General features: G+C 40.3%; 1 protein-coding gene across 1 annotated transcript in view; it reads left to right on the forward strand.

The window, feature by feature from the left end:
- Positions 1-18,647, forward strand: part of SNX25 (sorting nexin 25) — a 77,305-nt gene extending 58,658 nt beyond the window's left edge. The window contains exons 11-18 of the mRNA XM_009277365.2: positions 5,413-5,553; positions 6,155-6,268; positions 6,807-6,971; positions 12,063-12,180; positions 13,379-13,445; positions 15,327-15,508; positions 17,068-17,168; positions 18,040-18,647. Of these exons, the coding sequence (XP_009275640.1) occupies positions 5,413-5,553; positions 6,155-6,268; positions 6,807-6,971; positions 12,063-12,180; positions 13,379-13,445; positions 15,327-15,508; positions 17,068-17,168; positions 18,040-18,114 (963 nt within the window). The 3' untranslated portion in view covers positions 18,115-18,647. The remainder of the gene's footprint in view (positions 1-5,412; positions 5,554-6,154; positions 6,269-6,806; positions 6,972-12,062; positions 12,181-13,378; positions 13,446-15,326; positions 15,509-17,067; positions 17,169-18,039) is intronic.
- Positions 18,648-19,010: the final 363 nt, after the last annotated feature.

Raw genomic sequence — 19,010 nt, forward strand, 5'->3', positions numbered from 1 at the left:
AAATCTGTGAGTAAGTTGAAGGAGAAGTTAAATTTCTTTTTTTTTTTTTTTTTTGTCTTGTTCTGCTCTTCCGTTTGGGCATAGGCAGACAATTGTAGAATGAATGTAAAAAAAATTCTAATGGAAACAAAAAATATTACCATCTCATGGCTTTCTATTAACACTTGCCGTGAAAGGAACCCAATAAATGCTTGTTATGTAGTAACTGTAGGCTGACGCCGTACGTAAGCAATCTTCTTGACAGTATCACTTCAGAGAAATTAAAGATTAATGGGATGTCTACTGGCTTGCCTTCCTGTGCTATTAAGATAATGTTTCTTAAATAAGTATAAGTAGTTTCCTTGAGGTAATTTTTCTTGGAAGAAAAAATTATGTGCTGTTGAGTTTATTTGGTTGTGTCTTGAGCTCTTGCAAGCTATTGATAGGTCTGTCAACAGTCAAACTCATTGTCTGTAAAAGAAGAAATAAATCCAACAGGTTAAAAACTTAAGGTGCCATTTTAAAAACCAAATTCTCAATGTGTAAATGTCTGGGTTTGTTTTTGTTTTAATGCTGTTTGCAGGTGACACAGTTGAGAACAGTGAAGCTCTTAAGTTGTCTTTAAGAGTTCTCTGTAGCTTTTGAAGTCTGGTTTTAAAAAACAGCAATACCGTGTGCAGCAGAACGGCAGCTTTCTGGTAAGGGGCACCATACAGAGCTGCCCAGCGTCTCCCTTATTACCAGATGAGAAGGTGGTTCGGCTGAATAAGAGGGGGGTTGGGAGAGGCTTTTAATTACTTGCTGCCTTAACTATATCTTATAAGTAGTACTGGATTAGATAATTAAATGGAGGCTTGCATTAATTGTGCTGTTTGCAGCTCCGTGCTTCAAAGGGTAGGCTGGAGAAAACATTAGTGTTGTAGTTATCCATGTTAATTAATTGCTCGGGATGTTCTGGCTGCAGTTGATGATTTCAGGGGACATGAGTAGGTGACATTGTCTTCCTATCTGCAGAATACTCAGTTGCTAATTCTAGCGTGTAGCTCTGTGATTTTTAGAGAGAAAAAAACTTGGTGGCCCTATGTTTTTTGCAGAAAAGCTTAGTAAAAGTAAATTTTGCTATAGAATTTGAGCTGAAAGTGTAATAGCCTGTCATCGACCTTATAAACTGATCTACTAAACCAATTAATAGATAATGCATAAAAAACTAGAATTACTTAAGACTTGGGAAAGAACTGTGTCCAAACTGTTGTTTGTACTCTCTTAGCTTGAATCGTTCAGTCTTTATAGTTTTGAGTCATGTAAATGCACTAGCTGTGTGTGTGTGTGAAATATATATATTTAAAAAAAAAAAACACAATGTAAATGGTATAACCTACGGGTGTCTTTTGGTAACTGATATTTCTGATAAAACAGTCTTCAGAGACTAAGTGTTTTGGCTGGTTGGTAGAGGTTGGAAAAAGACAGCGAGAACATGGAGAATGAGGGGACCCATGATAACAACTCGTCTAATTCTGAGATTCACTTCCCCATGTTTCCCCCCCATACCAGCAGGTGTAAAACTTACAGCTACGTACCTAACCTGCTGTACTTGCTTTAATGGTTTTGGCCTTGTTATCATTTCGTATTGTAGCAGACGTTCTGCCTCCTCTGTCCGAAGAGAGAAGACTGTTTCAGAGCATAACATCTTTTTAAAAATCTATTACTTTCATAAGGAATGGAGTTTGTAGATTTGAATAAGGTGAAAAAATAGCTTATCTTACTCATTTAAATATCTTCGAATTTAGGATGTTTATGCTCAGTGGAAGTTAAGAAAATTAGCTTCCTGTGAATTGAGGAAAACAATGGTGTGCCCGATATGCCTTCTGCATGGTCTTTCTATGTTTAAAAGGGACTTTTAAGGGACTTTTTTTTTAACAGCAGTCTGGTTAGCCCCTATTTCACTGCTGCACAGCTTGGGTAGGCTGTTTCAGAGAGCTGCTCTGACTGAAGGAAGTTTCTGGTGAGTCATACAGTTCTTCGCTAGCTTAATGACTGGGCTAATTTTTGTTAATGTTTAATCATTCCTGATGGATGTCTGGACCAGCCCTTAGTGCTGCTAACAGGTGATTCAAGTCTCTCCTTGGCAGCTTGTTACTTTACTGAACTATTATTACAGTTTTTGCTAATGTTAAGTTTACGTTTTACCTACTGCAGCTAATAGCTAGAGCTTCTCCTGGAAAGTATTCAGTAATACTTGTTCCTCATTCATTTTTGCAATATTTCATTGAATGTTTGTTACTGTTATCACACCACACACCCCGGTAAGAGGTGTTCACCTCTGGCGTGCGCCTTGTAGGTTTTGTTAATGGGTGTAGGTGTGTCAACACCCTCATTCATATCTCTCTCTATCCACTTTGGGACTTTGTGCCTCATAGGGAGAAGGTAGAAATCTTTACCCTTTGTGGACTAGGTATCTGTGGCATGCTAGTAGACAGTAAATACATTGTCTTGAGGCTATGGAGTTGCTGCCAATGAAAAAAAAAAAACCAACCAACCCACCAAAAACCACCCAGTAGCCTGAAGCTGCTTTTGGATACTTGAGGGCTGATTCTGTCCTTGCCAGGTAAGTAGCAATAAATAACCTGAAAGACTCAAGTGTAAGCTGAGGAAAGGGGCTGAGAAAGGGCTGAGGAGGAGACTTGTGGAAATGCCATCCTAGGGGCTAATTCTGAGAGCCCTTGACAGTGCTGTGAGACTACCACAGGACCTTTGGACTTGGAAAACCAAACCAGAGCACAAATGTTAAGTTTTTGCTCTTGAAGAATCAGAGCTGGAAGAGGTTTAGGATGGTTCTCAGAAAGAACTGGATGATTTTTAGGATGGGAGTAATAGAAGTGCAGTGAAATCTCACAGCATGGTGTGCGAGGTTTGGCGTTCAGCAGGAACTCTGGCCTTCGGCTCCGACCCATTGGAGCACCTTTTGGCTGGAAGCAGTAGGTATGCTGGTGGCTTGTCAGATGTGCAGTTCGTCTTGAGTGGGCTGCAGGTGTGAAAAAGGCAAACATGGCCCTCGAATACGTCAGGAGAGGAGTTTCCATTTGAGACGAGGAAGTGTTACAGTCGCTCTGCAGGTGCTGGGCTGTTGTGTTTGAGAAGGGTGGAATTGAATGGATTGAATGAGGAACTTCTCCCATGAGAAGTGATTGTGAATGCACTTTCGTTTGCTTAGCCTAGCAAAAGGGAGACTCAGAGGAATAAGACTGTCTATAAAAACACATCAATTAGAGTAAACAGAAGGGAGGGGTGAAGAGTTGTTGGAACAAATGGGAAATGAGTTTGGAAATTGAAAGGAAACTTCCAATGACCGGGGTGAGGGTCTAGAGCAGACTTTTACTGTAACGGAGATGGAAAAAAAAATTGTTTCACAAGTTTGAATTCATTCATGATAACAGTTGTATGAGATGGTGCCTGTTACAGCAAAGGACTAGATCTCCTGGTTTAGAAGACCCCCGAACATCCCATTTTTCTGTGCATTTTCTAGTTGACTCATTAATTTGGAAAAACAAATGCACAAGTACTTAAGTTGGTCAAAAATTTTGCTTTCTTAAGAAGTTCCTGAAGACTTTCAGGTATTTATGTGAGGGTTTTTGAAGGAAGTTGTAATGCATCTCCATCTAGTAATTAGAATTTAAATGGTTTTGCAGTGGATCCTAACTTGAAAGCAGAAGGAGTACTAAGTCCTCCCATTTTGAGAATGTGCTTCCAGAGGGATGACTGTCTCCTGACAATTACAGTTCAGATGACCCTACACACATGCAAATCCCTGCCCTGGGGACGAATGTGTAAGGGAGAATAATACGGGTGACTCAGATCAGCATTTTCAGCACTGATCTCCTAGTTTTCAAAAGCGGCTGCCAGGAGGTGTTTGTGAGTCACCTGCAAACACAAATCCAATCTAGCTCAGGGGTAGACAGGGCAGGGACTGTCCCAGGAGATCCCAGTCCCTCTGTGCCAGGTCCCTCTGACCTACATTTTGGAGGCTATTCAAGCATCTCTTTCTGCCGTAGTCTGGCAGGAGAAAGGCAGTTTCCCAAATAGCTGTGCTGGGAACCAGACACATTTTCAGACATTCAGGCTGGTGCTTTGTATTCTGCCTGGGTGCTGCTGCAGCTCTTTTTACAGAGAGATGTGAAACCTGGGCCTCAGATGGGGTTTCCTAGTGGTCCATGTGCAGCTTTAGGAGGAGTGCGTCGCAGGGAATATTCTCCATGTACAGCTCTGAACAGCTGTAGAACATGAAGATACATTTTAGCTGTGTGTCTTTTACAAAGGTGATGTAGCTGCTCGTCAAATTATCTGTCACTAGCTTCAAGTGTTGTCAGACCTTTACAGGCTTCTCAGAAAATGTGTCATAATTATATGAATTTTAAAGTTTATTCTTATCCTAATTGGATTAGTTAAATATTCTTAAAAAAAAGGTCCAAAAAGCTTAAAAATTATTACTTTCCTCAAAAAGATCGTGAGAGTGGTATTTTATAATTACCTTTCTGTTATTTGCACATATATTAAAACAAGCATTTGAGAGTTTGTCTTGGCCAAAAAACGCTATGTGTTTTATGCATTTCCCTTATTTGCCTTTCATAATCTATTTAGCTGTCTCCTTAAAATAAGTAAACAAAAATCTGTTACGATTAGGACGCAAGGATGAAATTCTGGGTGGCTCATCAAATTAAGAAATAATATGGTCACACTGCTGCAGTTCTCTGAAGAAAAATCATTTAACTTCTTTGCTGTAGTTTTCCCATTTGCACAATGTGGTTAATCGCTCCTCCTTCCTCTGGCTGTTGTACAGCTTGATTCATTAGTATTTTTGTAAAGTTGTGAGCCCCTCGGAAATAAACACCACATGGATACCACATGTTCTGTGCATGCAGAACAGCTCAAGTGAGCAGAGAAATCGCTCTGAGACAGCACCAGCTGCCGCAGGGCCCAGCTGCAGAGCTGCTGTGCCTGGCGTGTGGGTGAGCCTCGGCACGAGCACCGGGGAAGAAAGGTGGGAGTAATGGGAGAACAGTCGGGAAAATGCAGATGGGAGAGATGGAGTATTGGTTAAGCAATCAGCAAGCTATGTGGTAGGTACCTTAGAAACTGAAATAATGCAGCTGTTTGAAGAAGACATGTCAGGGAGATTTGATTGCTGATAGGCAATATTGCAAAGCTGTATGTAAAGTGTAACAGTGGCTAGCTGGAGGGCTGATTCAGGACTGACATAGCGTTTTGGGTGAAGTTTAGTCCATTAAGGGTATTGCTCCATGTGTAGCCTTCAAACTGCAAGAGAAGCATGGGACAGTGATGATGACTGAATTTGCAAGCCAGTCATGTGGCAGCCCAAATGTTCCACTGTTTGCTTTCAAAGTAGTATACCTTATCTGCTGGTTTCTTCCCCACAAGGTTTTAGAAGAGAATGGAGAACAAGTGCCCTGTTACTCTGTCATGGTGAGTTTACAAGAAGTTGGTGGAGCTGAAACTAAGAACTGGACTGTTCCCAGGAAGCTCAGTGAGTTTCAGAACCTGCACCGGAAGCTCAGTGAGGTACGAATCTCAGTTAGGGGAGGGAGAAGATGCAGATTACTAAAATTTGTCAGAATGATGCTTGGAGAGTAGAAAACCAGATAAAAATTTAATATTGCCAGTTTTTATGCCAGCCTTTTGGCTTTGAGCCTTTTAGAGGTAGTTTTCTAACTGCATATTTCTGGCCTCTGCCAGATGCTTATAAAACTTGTTTATAATTTTTTTTTTTTTTTTTTGGCTTAATAATGAATGTTTTCCTGAACTAACCCAATGTCAAAATGGTATATGCTCTACACTGTCATGCAAGAGCCTGCTTTAAAAACTAGATTTTGTCTCTGGCTTCCAGGGAGGTATTAGAAAAGACAGCTTTTGGGGACAGAGAAGGTTTCCTTTTACAGTGCTTTAACCTTTCTGTCTGATAAGGGGTAGATAATGATGGTGGTGTGAAGGGAAAGGGTTTAGATGTGTCAGCCCATAGTGGGTAAGGGAAGGTGTTTTTCAAGGTGCTGAGAGGGGTGTGGAAGGGAGATGAGAGTACAAAGGAGTCTTTTCATGTCCATTCTGAACCACCTGTGTTTTTCTGCACATGTATGTTAAGTCAGCTCTCTTTTCTCCTACACAGTGTTTTCCATCATTAAAGAAAGTTCAGTTGCCTTCCCTCAGCAAGCTGCCCTTCAAATCCATAGACCAGAAGTTCATGGAGAAATCCAAGAAGCAGCTTAATAACTTTCTGCAGGTAAGAAAACAAAGACAAAAACAACAGATGTCTAAACAGGAGATTTGAATCATGCCTTTGGAGTGGATGTTGTCTTTCTATTGACTAAAGAGGGAGCCTAGAACAAATAGGTCAGATGTAAGGTTTGACGCTATAAATGTCAAAGTTGTCTAAGTGCCTGAAGTTGAGATGAGTTTGGCTGACAGTAACCATTCCTCTAGTGGTAAGTTAATGTAAACTTTGGTTAATTAAGAAATAGTAAATAATGGATCCTGTAATTGCCACTTTTAACTGTAACACTTCACAACAGATTTCTTACAAATTAAAACTTTTTTTATTTAAAAAAATACTTGCAAGATTAAAAACTTTAATCTTACTAGTTCTAATACTTTAGAACTAGCTTCTTAAAGTATCTTTGAAGTATCTTTGTGAGACACAGATTTTTTTTCTCACTCTACCTCTCTGAGCCATGTCTTAATCAGTTTTATTGGACAGCCTTGTTCCTTAACAAGAAATATTTAATTAATGTGTTGTTTCTGTCATTATTTTTCTTTCATAGAAATTGCTCTCTGATGAAAGACTCTGCCAGAGTGAAGCACTTTACGCCTTCTTGAGTCCTTCCCCAGAGCACCTCAAAGTTATTGATGTGCAGGGAAAGAAGTCATCTTTTTCACTCTCCTCATTTCTAGAACGACTTCCTGGTGATTTGTTTTCTCATCAGGAGGTAAGTGGTAGAAAAGTAATCTTCCCAAATTTAATTACTTATCTAAAGTAAGTGGGGAGAGCCATTAATAAAATGCATTTGAATGGCAGGTAATATTGCAAGGCATTTCCAAAGGTCATTTTTAATTTACTGTAAGTGAACAAAGAGTCAGCAGTAAGAGCTGTCTATGAATTTAAAAGGTGTTTGTTAATACAGTAAGTTTCTTGCCCTTTGATAAATATATATAGGCAAATGTGTAACCTATCACAAATAAACGAATCGCAGTCCATGTGGGATTGTTTATTTTTTATAGCAGAATTTCCCTTTTCTTGTGCTCTTGACATGTGTGTTTCAGAGGGTTTTTGACAGGTAAAAATAATTCTCTCTTGGGAAGCTTCTCTTGGCAGGGAACAGCTGTGTATCCTTAATAATTTCTGGACAAATTCTGAAGCAAAGCTAGTTTTGACAGAGAATTTTGGCAAATGGTACAGGCTCACTGAGGGAATTTGCAAATACAGGCGGGAGCCCATGTGGGCAAACCAGTTGGAGAATTTGATACTAAGCCATAAAAAACCATTGTCTTTCAAAATGCAGTGAAGAATAGATTAATGACTAAAATAGCTCACTGACTAAAATTGACCATAATTCCATGGCTCTCTATTCTGTGTGGTTCATGTTGCAGATATGCAGCCTCCAAGGAGCTGTTTCTATTCCCCTTTTTAGTTATACGTTATATGAAGTAATTCTTTTCTTACATGCTGTAGTTGTCTGCAGTGGATGAGCCTTCTGCAGGATAAATGGAGTTTGGGGAACTTTTATGGTTCTAGCCTGTTAATAGGCAAAAAGGTGGACTTGCATCTCTCAGGAATAAGAAAATCCTATATATTTTCATTTTTCAAAATTGCACTGTATTTGCACCTAGATGCTGAATGCATATGTCTCATTTCAGAGTAATAAATATAAAGAAAGTTTGAGAAACTAATTATACACTTCGATAGAAGTACTGCAGTTCTAAAAACAACAGTGCGTTCACTAAAATGACTATTAGGTAGAAGTAGCATAAAAGCATAGAAGCATGAAGCTATTTGTATTTTGCTTTTTAATTGAAAAACATCCTTAAGAAAAAAGCCAGACTGCACGTGTATTGTATTACGTGAGTGTGTAGGAGGAGATAGTTAGGAAATACGGGAGAAGGAAAGGGAGTTTGTAATGAGAGTGCGTGAGAGAGGATAGAGAACAAAGAAATGAAGCAGAAATGAAGCAACGGGTACTGAAAAACTGAAGGAAGTAGAGCAAAAAATGCCCAGACAGTGTGGCAACAGAGGAGTCAGAACATAACTTCTCACTCAGTTTAAATTTAATACTATTTCTTACTTGCTACTTTTGAGACTAGGAGCTTAATTTTGGCTAGACTGTATTATGCCAGGCACTGCAAATGCAAAGACCATCCCACTTCACATCTACCTTCCTTCTCCTCTCTGCTGTTTCCCGAAGCTTAAACATAAGATGAGGCAACAGAATACAGATGGAGGGAGTATAGGGGACTGTTAGACCCTCTGAATCAGTATGGCAAACGTTTGTCCTAGTTTAAAAATAATGATAAAATTAAGTGGAGGGAGGGGAATTGTGAGGCAGTCTGGGATCAGCTCTGATTTTCCTTGGACACTCTTGACTTTCAGTGTGAGTTTTACGTCAGCTCAGTCTTGCCCAGTGATAGCATTTTGGATAATTTACTAAAGCAGTTAAACTAGGGTTAAATCGTTTGGTACAAGGTCATTAATGAAGTTGTGTTAAACCACGCGTTACAAAGCTGTTACAGTTGTGTTCTCTTTGTAACTAAGAATTCCTGGTTTAGTTTGTATTTTGGACTTTGTAGAAGGGAATGCTCTCATACAGCTCTCTCTTTGCCTTTTACGTCTCATCTCACATTTTTCAAATATGTGTTAGAGCAACAATATTACCTCTTGAGTGCTGTTTTCAGGATTAGATATTGCAGCAATTTCAGATCTTTTATATATACAGCTCCTTGGACAGGGCTAGCTTTAGAACATACTTCTTAGCTCTCAAGACCAAAACCAAAACAGAGGAAAAAACGCAGTTGATATCATCTAGAGGAAGGACTTTTAGGTTTATGAAGTGTTAATGGATAGAAAATGCACTGTGGTGTAAGAATTTACTCTTCTCATTGCATTTTTCTAAATGACAGGGGATTCACTGAACAGCAGAAAAACAGAGCAGGGACCTCAGAGAGGTCATTGGGTTTACCCTCCTGCTCCAAGCAGACTCAACTGTACCAGCAAAATTCTTGGCACGTGTTTGTCTAACGTGTTTTTAAACCTCTGATAACTGATGTTCTCTGGCCAAGCAAGGCAGCGTATCCCACTTCTCAGCTATCTTCATGGTTAGAAACCTTTTCTTAGTGTCTAACCTAAATCTCCCTTCTTTAGCCAGCTAGCTCTTGTCCTGTCTGCAGCAAACACAGAACAGTTTGGGTTAGGATCATCTCAGTTATCAGGAGTTAGTACTTTCCTTTTGTCTTCTATTTCTTAGACTGAGCAGCCCCAATTTCTTCTAGTTTTTGTTAGGTTATGTTTTATTTTTTTCTTATGGTTTTGCTCTGGACTTACCGATTATCCATGTTTTTCTTGGAAGTGTGGTGACTAAAATTTGAAACACGATGCTCCCGCTAGGTTTTCCTATTCCCAAGTATGAAAATAATTTTTATATCTATATGTGTATGTATGTCATACAAAAAGTGTTCGTGCTTAAACATCATGGTATTACACTTGCCTTTTCCACAGCAGTATGGCCCTGGGATCTTTTTCTGTAGTCTTACCAATATCAATTGTTTCATTTCCTGCATTTACACAGTGAGTTATCGCTGCTTTGCATCTGTCTTTATCAAACCGCACCCTGTGGGCTCAACTATAAATTCAGTAAGCTCACCTGCAAATTCAGTAAGCTTATTTTCTGTTCTGTTGCCCAAGTGCTTAATGAAAATATGGAATGATGTCTACTATGAAAAATTAAATAAAACAATTTCTTGAATAATTAAAATGACAAAGGACCAAGAAGTCTGACCAGAGGAAGATAGTGAGCAGGACTGGAGTTTGCTCCAGACTGTGTCCCTGGAGAAAACTCTGGTCATCGTCAGTGAATTTGTGTGCTTGTATGGTAAGAAGCATAATGACTTGTGGTTTCCTTGTGTGGCATTTCTTGTCAGTATGGTGTGGCTTTTTGTTCCCTGCCCTCAGTCACAGCTTAGCCTATCACTAGCAGAAAGCTTTAAAAGCCTGGGACTTAACAAGCTGTGGAAGTCGGTAAATAGCGGAGTCTACGCGGACGTTTACAGTGTGCTTCAGTGCTGTGGGGTTTTTTCTTTTGTTTTTCTGGTTATGAGCAGAGAAGCAGCATCTCGAGCAGTGCTAGGGAAAATGCCAAATGTGACACAGGAAATGTGAAGGGTACAGGATATGTAAGTGTTGGAATGTGCAACACTGCGGAGTTATTTATTTATTTATAGACTACTATGCAGTGCCATGCCTGGAGAAGATTCAGGGACTAGAAATGTACCTGAAGTCAGTGATGGGCTTTAGATGGGATTTGGGGGGTGTGAGGAAGGAGTAAGACAAACTGATGTACAGCTGAGACACTGTAGGATACTCTCTGTATAGCAGGGTTCAAATGACAGGCAAGGGATGACTGAAAGATTGTGACCATAAGAATAAGGCCAAGAAAGACACCAAAATAATGCAAGAGAAATAGAGCCATGAAGCAGGTTTTCCAGACTGGATGACTGGGGGGGGGGGGAAGCAGTATTAGATGATGGAATGATAAGAAAGAAAGGAAGGCAATGGAAGAGATGACGGATTTCTTTGAAAACCAGGGCTGAAGAAAGAAAATTTGTCTGCACACCATTCTGACCATTCCTGAACTAGAGACTGGGGCATTGCACCAGCCTCCGTGGGGGTCGGGTCTACCCCACTGTGGCTTTGCTGTAAGCATAGGCGGGCAGGGGAAGATCCAGGAAAGCAAAGGTATGTGCTGGCTGTCAGGAGTAATGGTAGGTGGTGTAGTCCTGATGCTGAAGCAGATCTTCGTGACACTGAGAAACAACGTGCTGTCTGCTCTTCATTCTTGAATAAATGGTACCACCAAAACTGAGGTGGTTCAATCCATTCTTCTCCTGTGAGTCTATTCTGAATAACTCTACTCCCTTCGGGACCCTGAGCTTGGGTATCCTCAGACTCAGGTCACTAAGTATCACCATACTATGTTTCTGCCTGGGACTAGTACTTGTTAATGGTGCTTGTCCTTGCAGTGACCCGTTCCTCTTTCGCTGCCGGGTTTGGTTTCCGGCTTACTGCAAGGACAACTTGCTGGTGTCTGATACCACTGAGTGCCTTCAGCTGTGCAAGGCACTGTCTGCTCTCCAGGGGAGCCAGCTACCTGCTTCTCCCTGTGCAATAACCAGATTCTGCCTCTTTCTTCCTAGCTGCTTGTGTTGCAAACAGCTCCAGCTGGCTAGCTCCCCATCCTGGATGTCCTTCCTTCATGGGTGTTGTGTCAGAGGAGGCTTTGCAATCACAAACACCTCTGAGTGCCATCTCCTCCTTACAGCTCTCACCTGCTTCCTAGCAGTACATGGCTCCCACATCACCTGCTTTCCCTTATCCAGCTAGTGTTGGCAGGGCAATATAGGCAGTGGACCCTGCAAATCTGGGCAGATCCACCGAACATTGAGGTGCTTACTGGGGCAAGGCTGCAGGCAGATCTAGCGGTGGTGATGACTCCAGCAGTGCAGAGTGTCCTCATCACCCTTGTCTGGTGAGAAGTGGCAATCCCTTTTCACAAAGATCTAGCAGTGGTGATGACTCCAGCAGTGCAGAGGGTCCTCATCACCCTTGTCTGGTGAGAAGTGCAATCCCTTTTCAAAATCCCTGGTGAGGTTCCTGTTTGCCAGATCCTGCCGGCAGCAGAGTTGGTGGCTCTAATGCCCTTTCTTGAGAGGGCTGGCTGTGCTCCTTCCCCAGAGCATGGCAGTAACTAAAGCCATTCTGGAAGAAGGATGGGGAACTGCAGTGCATACCCATGTTGTGTCTCTCTTCCTAGGAAGAAACGGAAGAGGATAGTGACCTGTCGGACTACGGAGAGGAGGTGGATGGGAAAAGGGACTCTCTTGCTGAACCATGTTTCATGCTGATTGGAGAGATTTTTGAGCTGCGAGGAAGTAAGCTGTAAACCTGCTTATTTGCTAGTGGAATCTGTTGGCCAAGAAATCTGGGGCACTTTGTAATTTGGATTTTTCTGCTGTTTCAATAAGTGGAAATGTTCTTGCAATCTATATAACCAGTTTGTTTGGAACAGAGCTGTTCTGCAGTAGTTCATAACTTTGGTGCTTTCATTCAAAAGTGAAATTCCAATATAACATGGCAGTAAAAATGTAACTGGTAGGGGAGAGCATTTGCATTCAATATTCTGAAGTTTTTAATTTAAAAAAAAAAAGTCTGGAAAAAACAGAAGTACAAAAGCATGTTTTCTGCATGTTAGAATGAATGAATTATGAGGAATGAAAGATGGCTTTATTACAGAACATGTCACTGACAAAGCAACATAATTTTAATGTCCATTTTAAGTGTATTATGTATGCATTTTAGTTCTACAATTTGTACAGTGGAAAAGATGCTAGAATTGTGGCATCTTTGAGTACCAGGTTTTTTTTCCTCCTTTACGTAACTGAATGATGGTAAAAGAAAACTACTTTTGTTTCTATTTGAATGTGCAGCCACAGTTGACGCTCTATAAAATTATTTACAGGGTAACTATTACAAAATGCAGCACCTTCCAAAAATGGCAGATGTATCTTCCAAATATAGACTTTCTTGTGCTGATGGTGAACAGCATGAAGGAAAAATTAACCAGTAATTACTAGGAAGCACTCACATTTGTTTCCTTTATTTATAACGAAAAGCTAACTGCTTGGTTTATTTGAGTGAAAATGTTTTCAGAATTTTAATGATGCTGCTGTGTGTACAATGTTATACTAGTAGGTATGAAAAGGGTGTGGATTTTGAGGGGTTTTCTTTTTTCAAGTAGAAAAAGGGTTTTGGGTAGTTGTATGGCTCAATAAACTTGAAATATGCTTAAACATATAAACTACAAATGCATATTATAGATATGTTTATGTAATCTGCAAGACTTAAAAACCATATAGCAAACAGTACAGGGAAAGCAGTCAAGAAAAATGAGACCTGTGTACGGTTAGTGAAGTCTTATAAAGGATTATAACAGATACGTTTACTGTAGGGGCGGGTTGTTGGGGTTTTTTTGTTTTTGGGGTTGGGGGGAAAGGTTTTGGACATGATCATGGGTTCTCTAATGTTATTAACCTCTTGATCTTTATTTTCTGCCATTTTTCATTGTTCTAGTGTTCAAGTGGGTCAGGAAAACATTAATTGCACTAGTACAAGTCACTTTTGGAAGAACTATTAACAAGTAAGTAGCTGTTACTTTAACTGAACCTGCATTGTTGTTCTATGAAAAAAAGGCTGAGAGCAGAATTGTTTAAAAAAAAAAAAAAATCTGGACATTCTGTTGTATATGATGATCTGCGCTTGTTTTCCGCAGCTCAATTTACAAATATGTTGTGTTGATTAGAGAAGACAGATATGTGAATTATCTTTTTCCTTATTTTTCCCATACACAGGGCTTTGCTTTTGGAAGAACACAGTATTTCATGGGATTTCATTTTTTATATATAAATGTGTGTGTGTGTGTGTATAAAAATATATAAAAAATAATTAAAAAAAAGACTTGCTATCCTGTTTTTCTGAACAGCCTGGCTCTGAATGGCTTTTATTGGTTTGTGCTTTATCTTACAGTCCCATGAAGATTTTTGCCAGATCTGAAACCTGCCAAACTAGGTTTCCGTTTTAAGTAATTTCTTTCAAATCAAATACACATTCCTCTAAAGTGACTGAAATAGTGTTTATACATGATGAGAACCATTAATTTATAACATGAAACCTGTACATGTGTAACAGTGATGTGTTTTCATGAAGGTGTTTTTCTGCGTCATTTGAAGGCGTCTGCCAAGTGAGGCCTGGATGAGGCTATGAAGTAAGTGTGTGTGTCTGTACACACCTTTCATGTGGAAAGCTAGATCATTGGTCAGAAAGATTTTGGAAGAGTATTCCTTTTCTTGTCAGATACAAAGACCTACAGTAAAACTTGATTCAATAAAGCAGATGATACAAACACTTTTCCCATGACTTTTTGATCAGTACTGATGCTCTTACTCATGATGATGGTTTTTCTTATGAAAGTCTGTGAATCTGTGATTTCTGTAGCACATTCACATAGGCAAAGTGCCACTGAGAATCTAATGAAATGTATTATTTTGCTTTGGTGTAGCAGTGGGACTATTACTCAGGTAAGCGTCACAGCCCAGAAATCTACCAGCAGAACAGACTGTTCCTTCGTCCAGTCAGTGACTAAATTTGCACATGCCAGCATGGCTTTTAAAACCTCTCACGTATGTTACGGAGCGGTAAATTGGACAAGAAGTGATGGGAAGTCACGCAGTTGACTCCCGGTGAACTGATGGTCTCTGACAGTATCCATTCGCCAAGTTTTAAATTGATCGGTTCGTTTGTTCACACACTGCTGATAACTAGCATGAAAGACACCCGAGAGAGGACAGAGAGAGAGAGTGTGTGTGAGCACAGCATGCACGCAAAGTTGCTATATAGCTTTTTACATGTTGGTTGAATTTTTACATTTATTGATTTTAAAGGGTTTGGCTGTACTGTGGCACAGGCAGTACTGCCTGGCGCCTGCTGTCTGCCTCAGACTCTTTGTGCTGAAGGCTACAGTGAGTGCCTGCAGCCTCAGGAGGCGGCTGCTATCTCCATTTGTAATCCCTTCAGTGATGTGCTGTTGATAGCTGTGAAGGAACTTACTGCGCTTTTATCAAAACTTCATCTGTTTTTATCCCACCAGGCACATCTGTGCATGCAACTTGTTTGGAGTTCACTACAATTAGTTAGCTGATTTTTATGCCTTTACCCAGTGGAGCCTCTGTACTGCCCATCCTTGAAATATGTACGCATTTCAGTGTAGTATTTGTAATACATGTTTGTGGATTACATCGAAGCGTAGCCTTCTCCACATCTCAGTTAGGTATCTGATCCTAGATCCTAGAGCACCCGGAGCTGCATACGACTTGCTGTGATGCTGGTGAAATCAGCTCAGATAAATTGGGATAATTACATGAAAATGAGCGTTGATTCCACTACTTTCAGGAGTAAAAAGAATAAATCTGCATAAAACGTGAAAGACCAGCTCTGATGTGCTCCCTTCTACGCTTCTTTACAGGCAAATCCGTGACACTGTACACTGGATGTTCAGTGAACCAATGCTTGTTTACTACATTGGTGTGTTTCGAGATGCTTTTTGGCCAAACGGAAAGTTAGCACCACCACCGAGAGCCAAGAGCGACGAACAAAAGCAAGAGACAAAACAGAGGGCACAGCAAAAACTACTTGAAAACATTCCAGGTGAGATCACTTTCATTCTGCTTAATCATGGATTTAATAACTAGTAAGGAAACTGGTTAATCAAATACTGTTCTGCTGCATTTTAGATTTTTCCTGTAGAGTTGTAGATTATGGTTATTTGCATAAATAAGGGTAATTTTGGCCTTAGTCTTTGCCTGTCCTGTCTGTCTGGTAAAGGGCATGGATTCGGGTATTGGTGGATGCAAAATCCAGTATCGCTGTACTTCTGTGTGTGATATTCATCAAGGAACCTAAGCGAAGCCAAGACTCTCTCTGCTGGTTCTCTGTGAGCAAACACCAGGTGGTTCTGCTACCTGGAACTACTTGACAAATAGGGAGAGTGGCACCACCCCGATTACTTCTTCCTCTTACATTTCAGAATTGAAGAGGGAGGTCTGCCCATGCTGTCAGTGTTGTGTGTTGCTGTCTATTTCTGATAAGAGGTTTCAGGACGCTGAATGTTAGAGGGACCTGCAGCCTGGGACAGAAGCATCCTAGACTGAGTGGGGTTTCCAGGACTTCCCTCTGCCTGCCCTTAGCTCCCAAACCCAGGCAGCTTCCTCTTCAGCATGCACATTTCTGGGGCACCATCCTGAGATGCTCCATCCCGTCCCATTCACAGGACAGGGAGTCCAGTTACCTACTTCTGACTCCTCAGAGATCACTAAACCCAAAGGCACCTAACTGGGAAGAACCAAAATTCATTCCCTTTAGCCCTTGGAAATGCACTGAAACACAGCTTGAATGCTTTTTATCTCCCCTCCATCTGAATAGAATGTACTTTAATGAGCTATTTTATGGCTTCACTGAGGTATCTCATATACCCCCTTGCATTGGGTTGTTTAATCAACTTTTACTGCAAAAATAGCAGCAGGTACGCATGCAAAATACTCATCATTTGATGTGTAAACAACCCTCCATTTACTCTCTCTGTTACATACTCACCTACAATAGCCTTCCATAGTTGGTTTGCCGTTTTGTTTGTTTCTGAGTTTGGAGAGAGGCATCAGGACATAGCTGAATGCACCTTAAATTAATGATGAAGCATTGGATCACTATTTATTCTCTAATTTAATCCAAAATGTAAATAATTGACTTAGAATTCTCTTATCTGCTTACTTGTGGGAAGTCTTTTGTGTGAAGATTGAGAGGCAATTGAAGTGCTAAATCTGTTTTAACTGTTGTAGGAATTCCCTCTTTGTGGCTGAAGGTGTATTTAAGTGAATGGTTTAATAATGTATGAGATTAGACTTGACTCTGCGAGGTGAACTACCTAAAAGGCATGCTATATATCATGTTAAAACACTTAAAATGTTGTCATTGCGATGCATGCGCTATTATTTAATTTGGGTAACTTGAGAATAAGGGTATCTTTTCAACCTGTGACCCAAGTTACCTGTATGTTTTTAAAAGGTTGGCAAACGAGGACTATGTATCTTGTAACCAAGGGCCATGAAGTGCAGTGTTTTTGTTTCCCCTCCTTTGTGGGTAGTGGCATTAGCTGGAGGTTTTGCCTAGCATGAGTGGAACAACATAAGCTGAAGTAATGTTTGTTGCAGATACCCTGCAGAGTCTTGTTGGACAACAAAATGCCCGTCACGGTGTAGTGAAAGTGTTCAATGCGTTGCAAGAGAGAAAGGCTAACAAGCATCTACTCTATGTGAGTAACCAGAAAAGTAGCCGTTTAACTTCATAATCCTGTCAATTGCTGAGCTCCGCTCACTCAGTATTAAAGCCTGGGATGTGTGCATTTGCAGAGATTTATGTTGGACTATTGTTCCGTGTGCAAGTAACTTTTTTTTATTTTTTGTTATTAAAGGAAGTCAGAAAAAAAGTACTTGGTTCCATCATTTGACTTACTTTGAATAACAAAAAGCTGTTTAAGTTTAAAAACAGTATTGCGTTTGTCTAAAAGAGATCCTCTACCACATCCAAGTTGCCTGACTTCGTAAGGTGCAGACTAGTTTCTTCATATAGCTGAGAAAAATAAACATACCTTGGAGTATCCTAGGGAAGGAGAGCTCCAGGACTGGCTCACAGTTAGGACATGATAGCCCTCCAGAAGTCCCACTCCTCTACTGTTGGTTGGGACCGGTCGGAGTATGTGGCTGGATCCAAGTATAATACCTTCACTCTCAGTCAGTCTCTTCTGGCTCATTTCCTTCGGCAGCCCGTCACATAACGCAGCCTCAGCACAGGAGCGGACGCAGCCTGCTCCGGAGGTGCGTGCCCTGGTGCTTGCTTGTGTAGCTACCACGGCTTCGACAGAACAGCGCCAGTTTATACGGGGTGGGAAATCCCCATCTGAAAGCAGCTGCCCACGGCACTTGCCTTCTTTCAGCCTTAAGACATTTCCCATATTATCTGCAGGGCGCATGCTAACTTTAGGATGAAAGAAAAGTAGCTGCATGAATGATGAGTAGAAAGACCCTGCATGCTTCTGTTCTCTGTGATGCTCTGAACGTGTCAGAAAGGAAGAAGAAATTCTTGTTTGGCACCTGCGCTCATCTTAACTCTTTTCCGTTTTTCAGGTTTTGCTGGAACTGCTGCTAACTGAACTGTGTCCTGAGCTAAGAGCTCATTTAGAGCAGCTTAATGCCACTTAGGTTTGAATCTGCACGATTGGACCACTAGAGAAATGTCTATGTCCAGTAATAGACATGAAACTTATTTCCTCTTTTCCATAGAGGGCTGAGGACTATGATTATTTTTAGCGTTTTTCTTTCCTCTTGAGTTTTTTGTGAAGTAAACAGACTTGAAAAGATCTGATGCTGTAGTAGGGTAGACAAAACAATGCTGTATAGTTGCCAATTTTTATTTAAATTGTTCTATTTGACTACTCTTCTGTTTCAAATATAGATTGAAAAAATAAATGTTCATATAAGCTGAAAGAAACCAGAAAATATTTTAAACATTTATGAAAAGAAATTTTGCTTATAGTGGTAAACTAATGAATGTTGTACAGTTCTAATCTCCTCACTGAGGATCTGAGCATTCCTCTTTTCTTGTGTATTGAAAAAGCCTTGTCGTGCAATACTACATGTAAAGCTATTGTGCAAATTTTATCAATTTTGTTTTTACCAAAGATTTCCCGTGGTTTGAAGCATTTGTAAGCAATAAATAACACAACTGGATTGCAGTACTTGATAATGAGGCTGTACTGATGACCAATGAATGAGTTTGACAGCACTGGTTTCGTAAGGGATATTTACGTTACTTTGAAGTCTGTGTCAAAAATATGTACTGTAAACTGGTATGTCCTAACAGAATGCCTGTGTTAAGTGTTAGTTCAGAGGTTAGTGCTTATGAATTGCTTCTATCAATGATTAAGTAGACATTTAATTAAACTATTCTAATAACTTCCCTGATATTACTCAGGGCTGTTTTATTCAAATACCCCAATTTCAAACAACCTTCAAATCTTTCCCTTATTTTATACAAGGAAAGAAAACGATGTCTTCAGTGGGTTTTTTTAATTTATGTAAAAATATGTAAATATGGT

The sequence above is a fragment of the Aptenodytes forsteri genome, unplaced genomic scaffold (assembly GCF_000699145.1).
Source record: "Aptenodytes forsteri isolate BGI_AS27 unplaced genomic scaffold, ASM69914v1 Scaffold65, whole genome shotgun sequence".
Taxonomy (NCBI): domain Eukaryota; kingdom Metazoa; phylum Chordata; class Aves; order Sphenisciformes; family Spheniscidae; genus Aptenodytes; species Aptenodytes forsteri.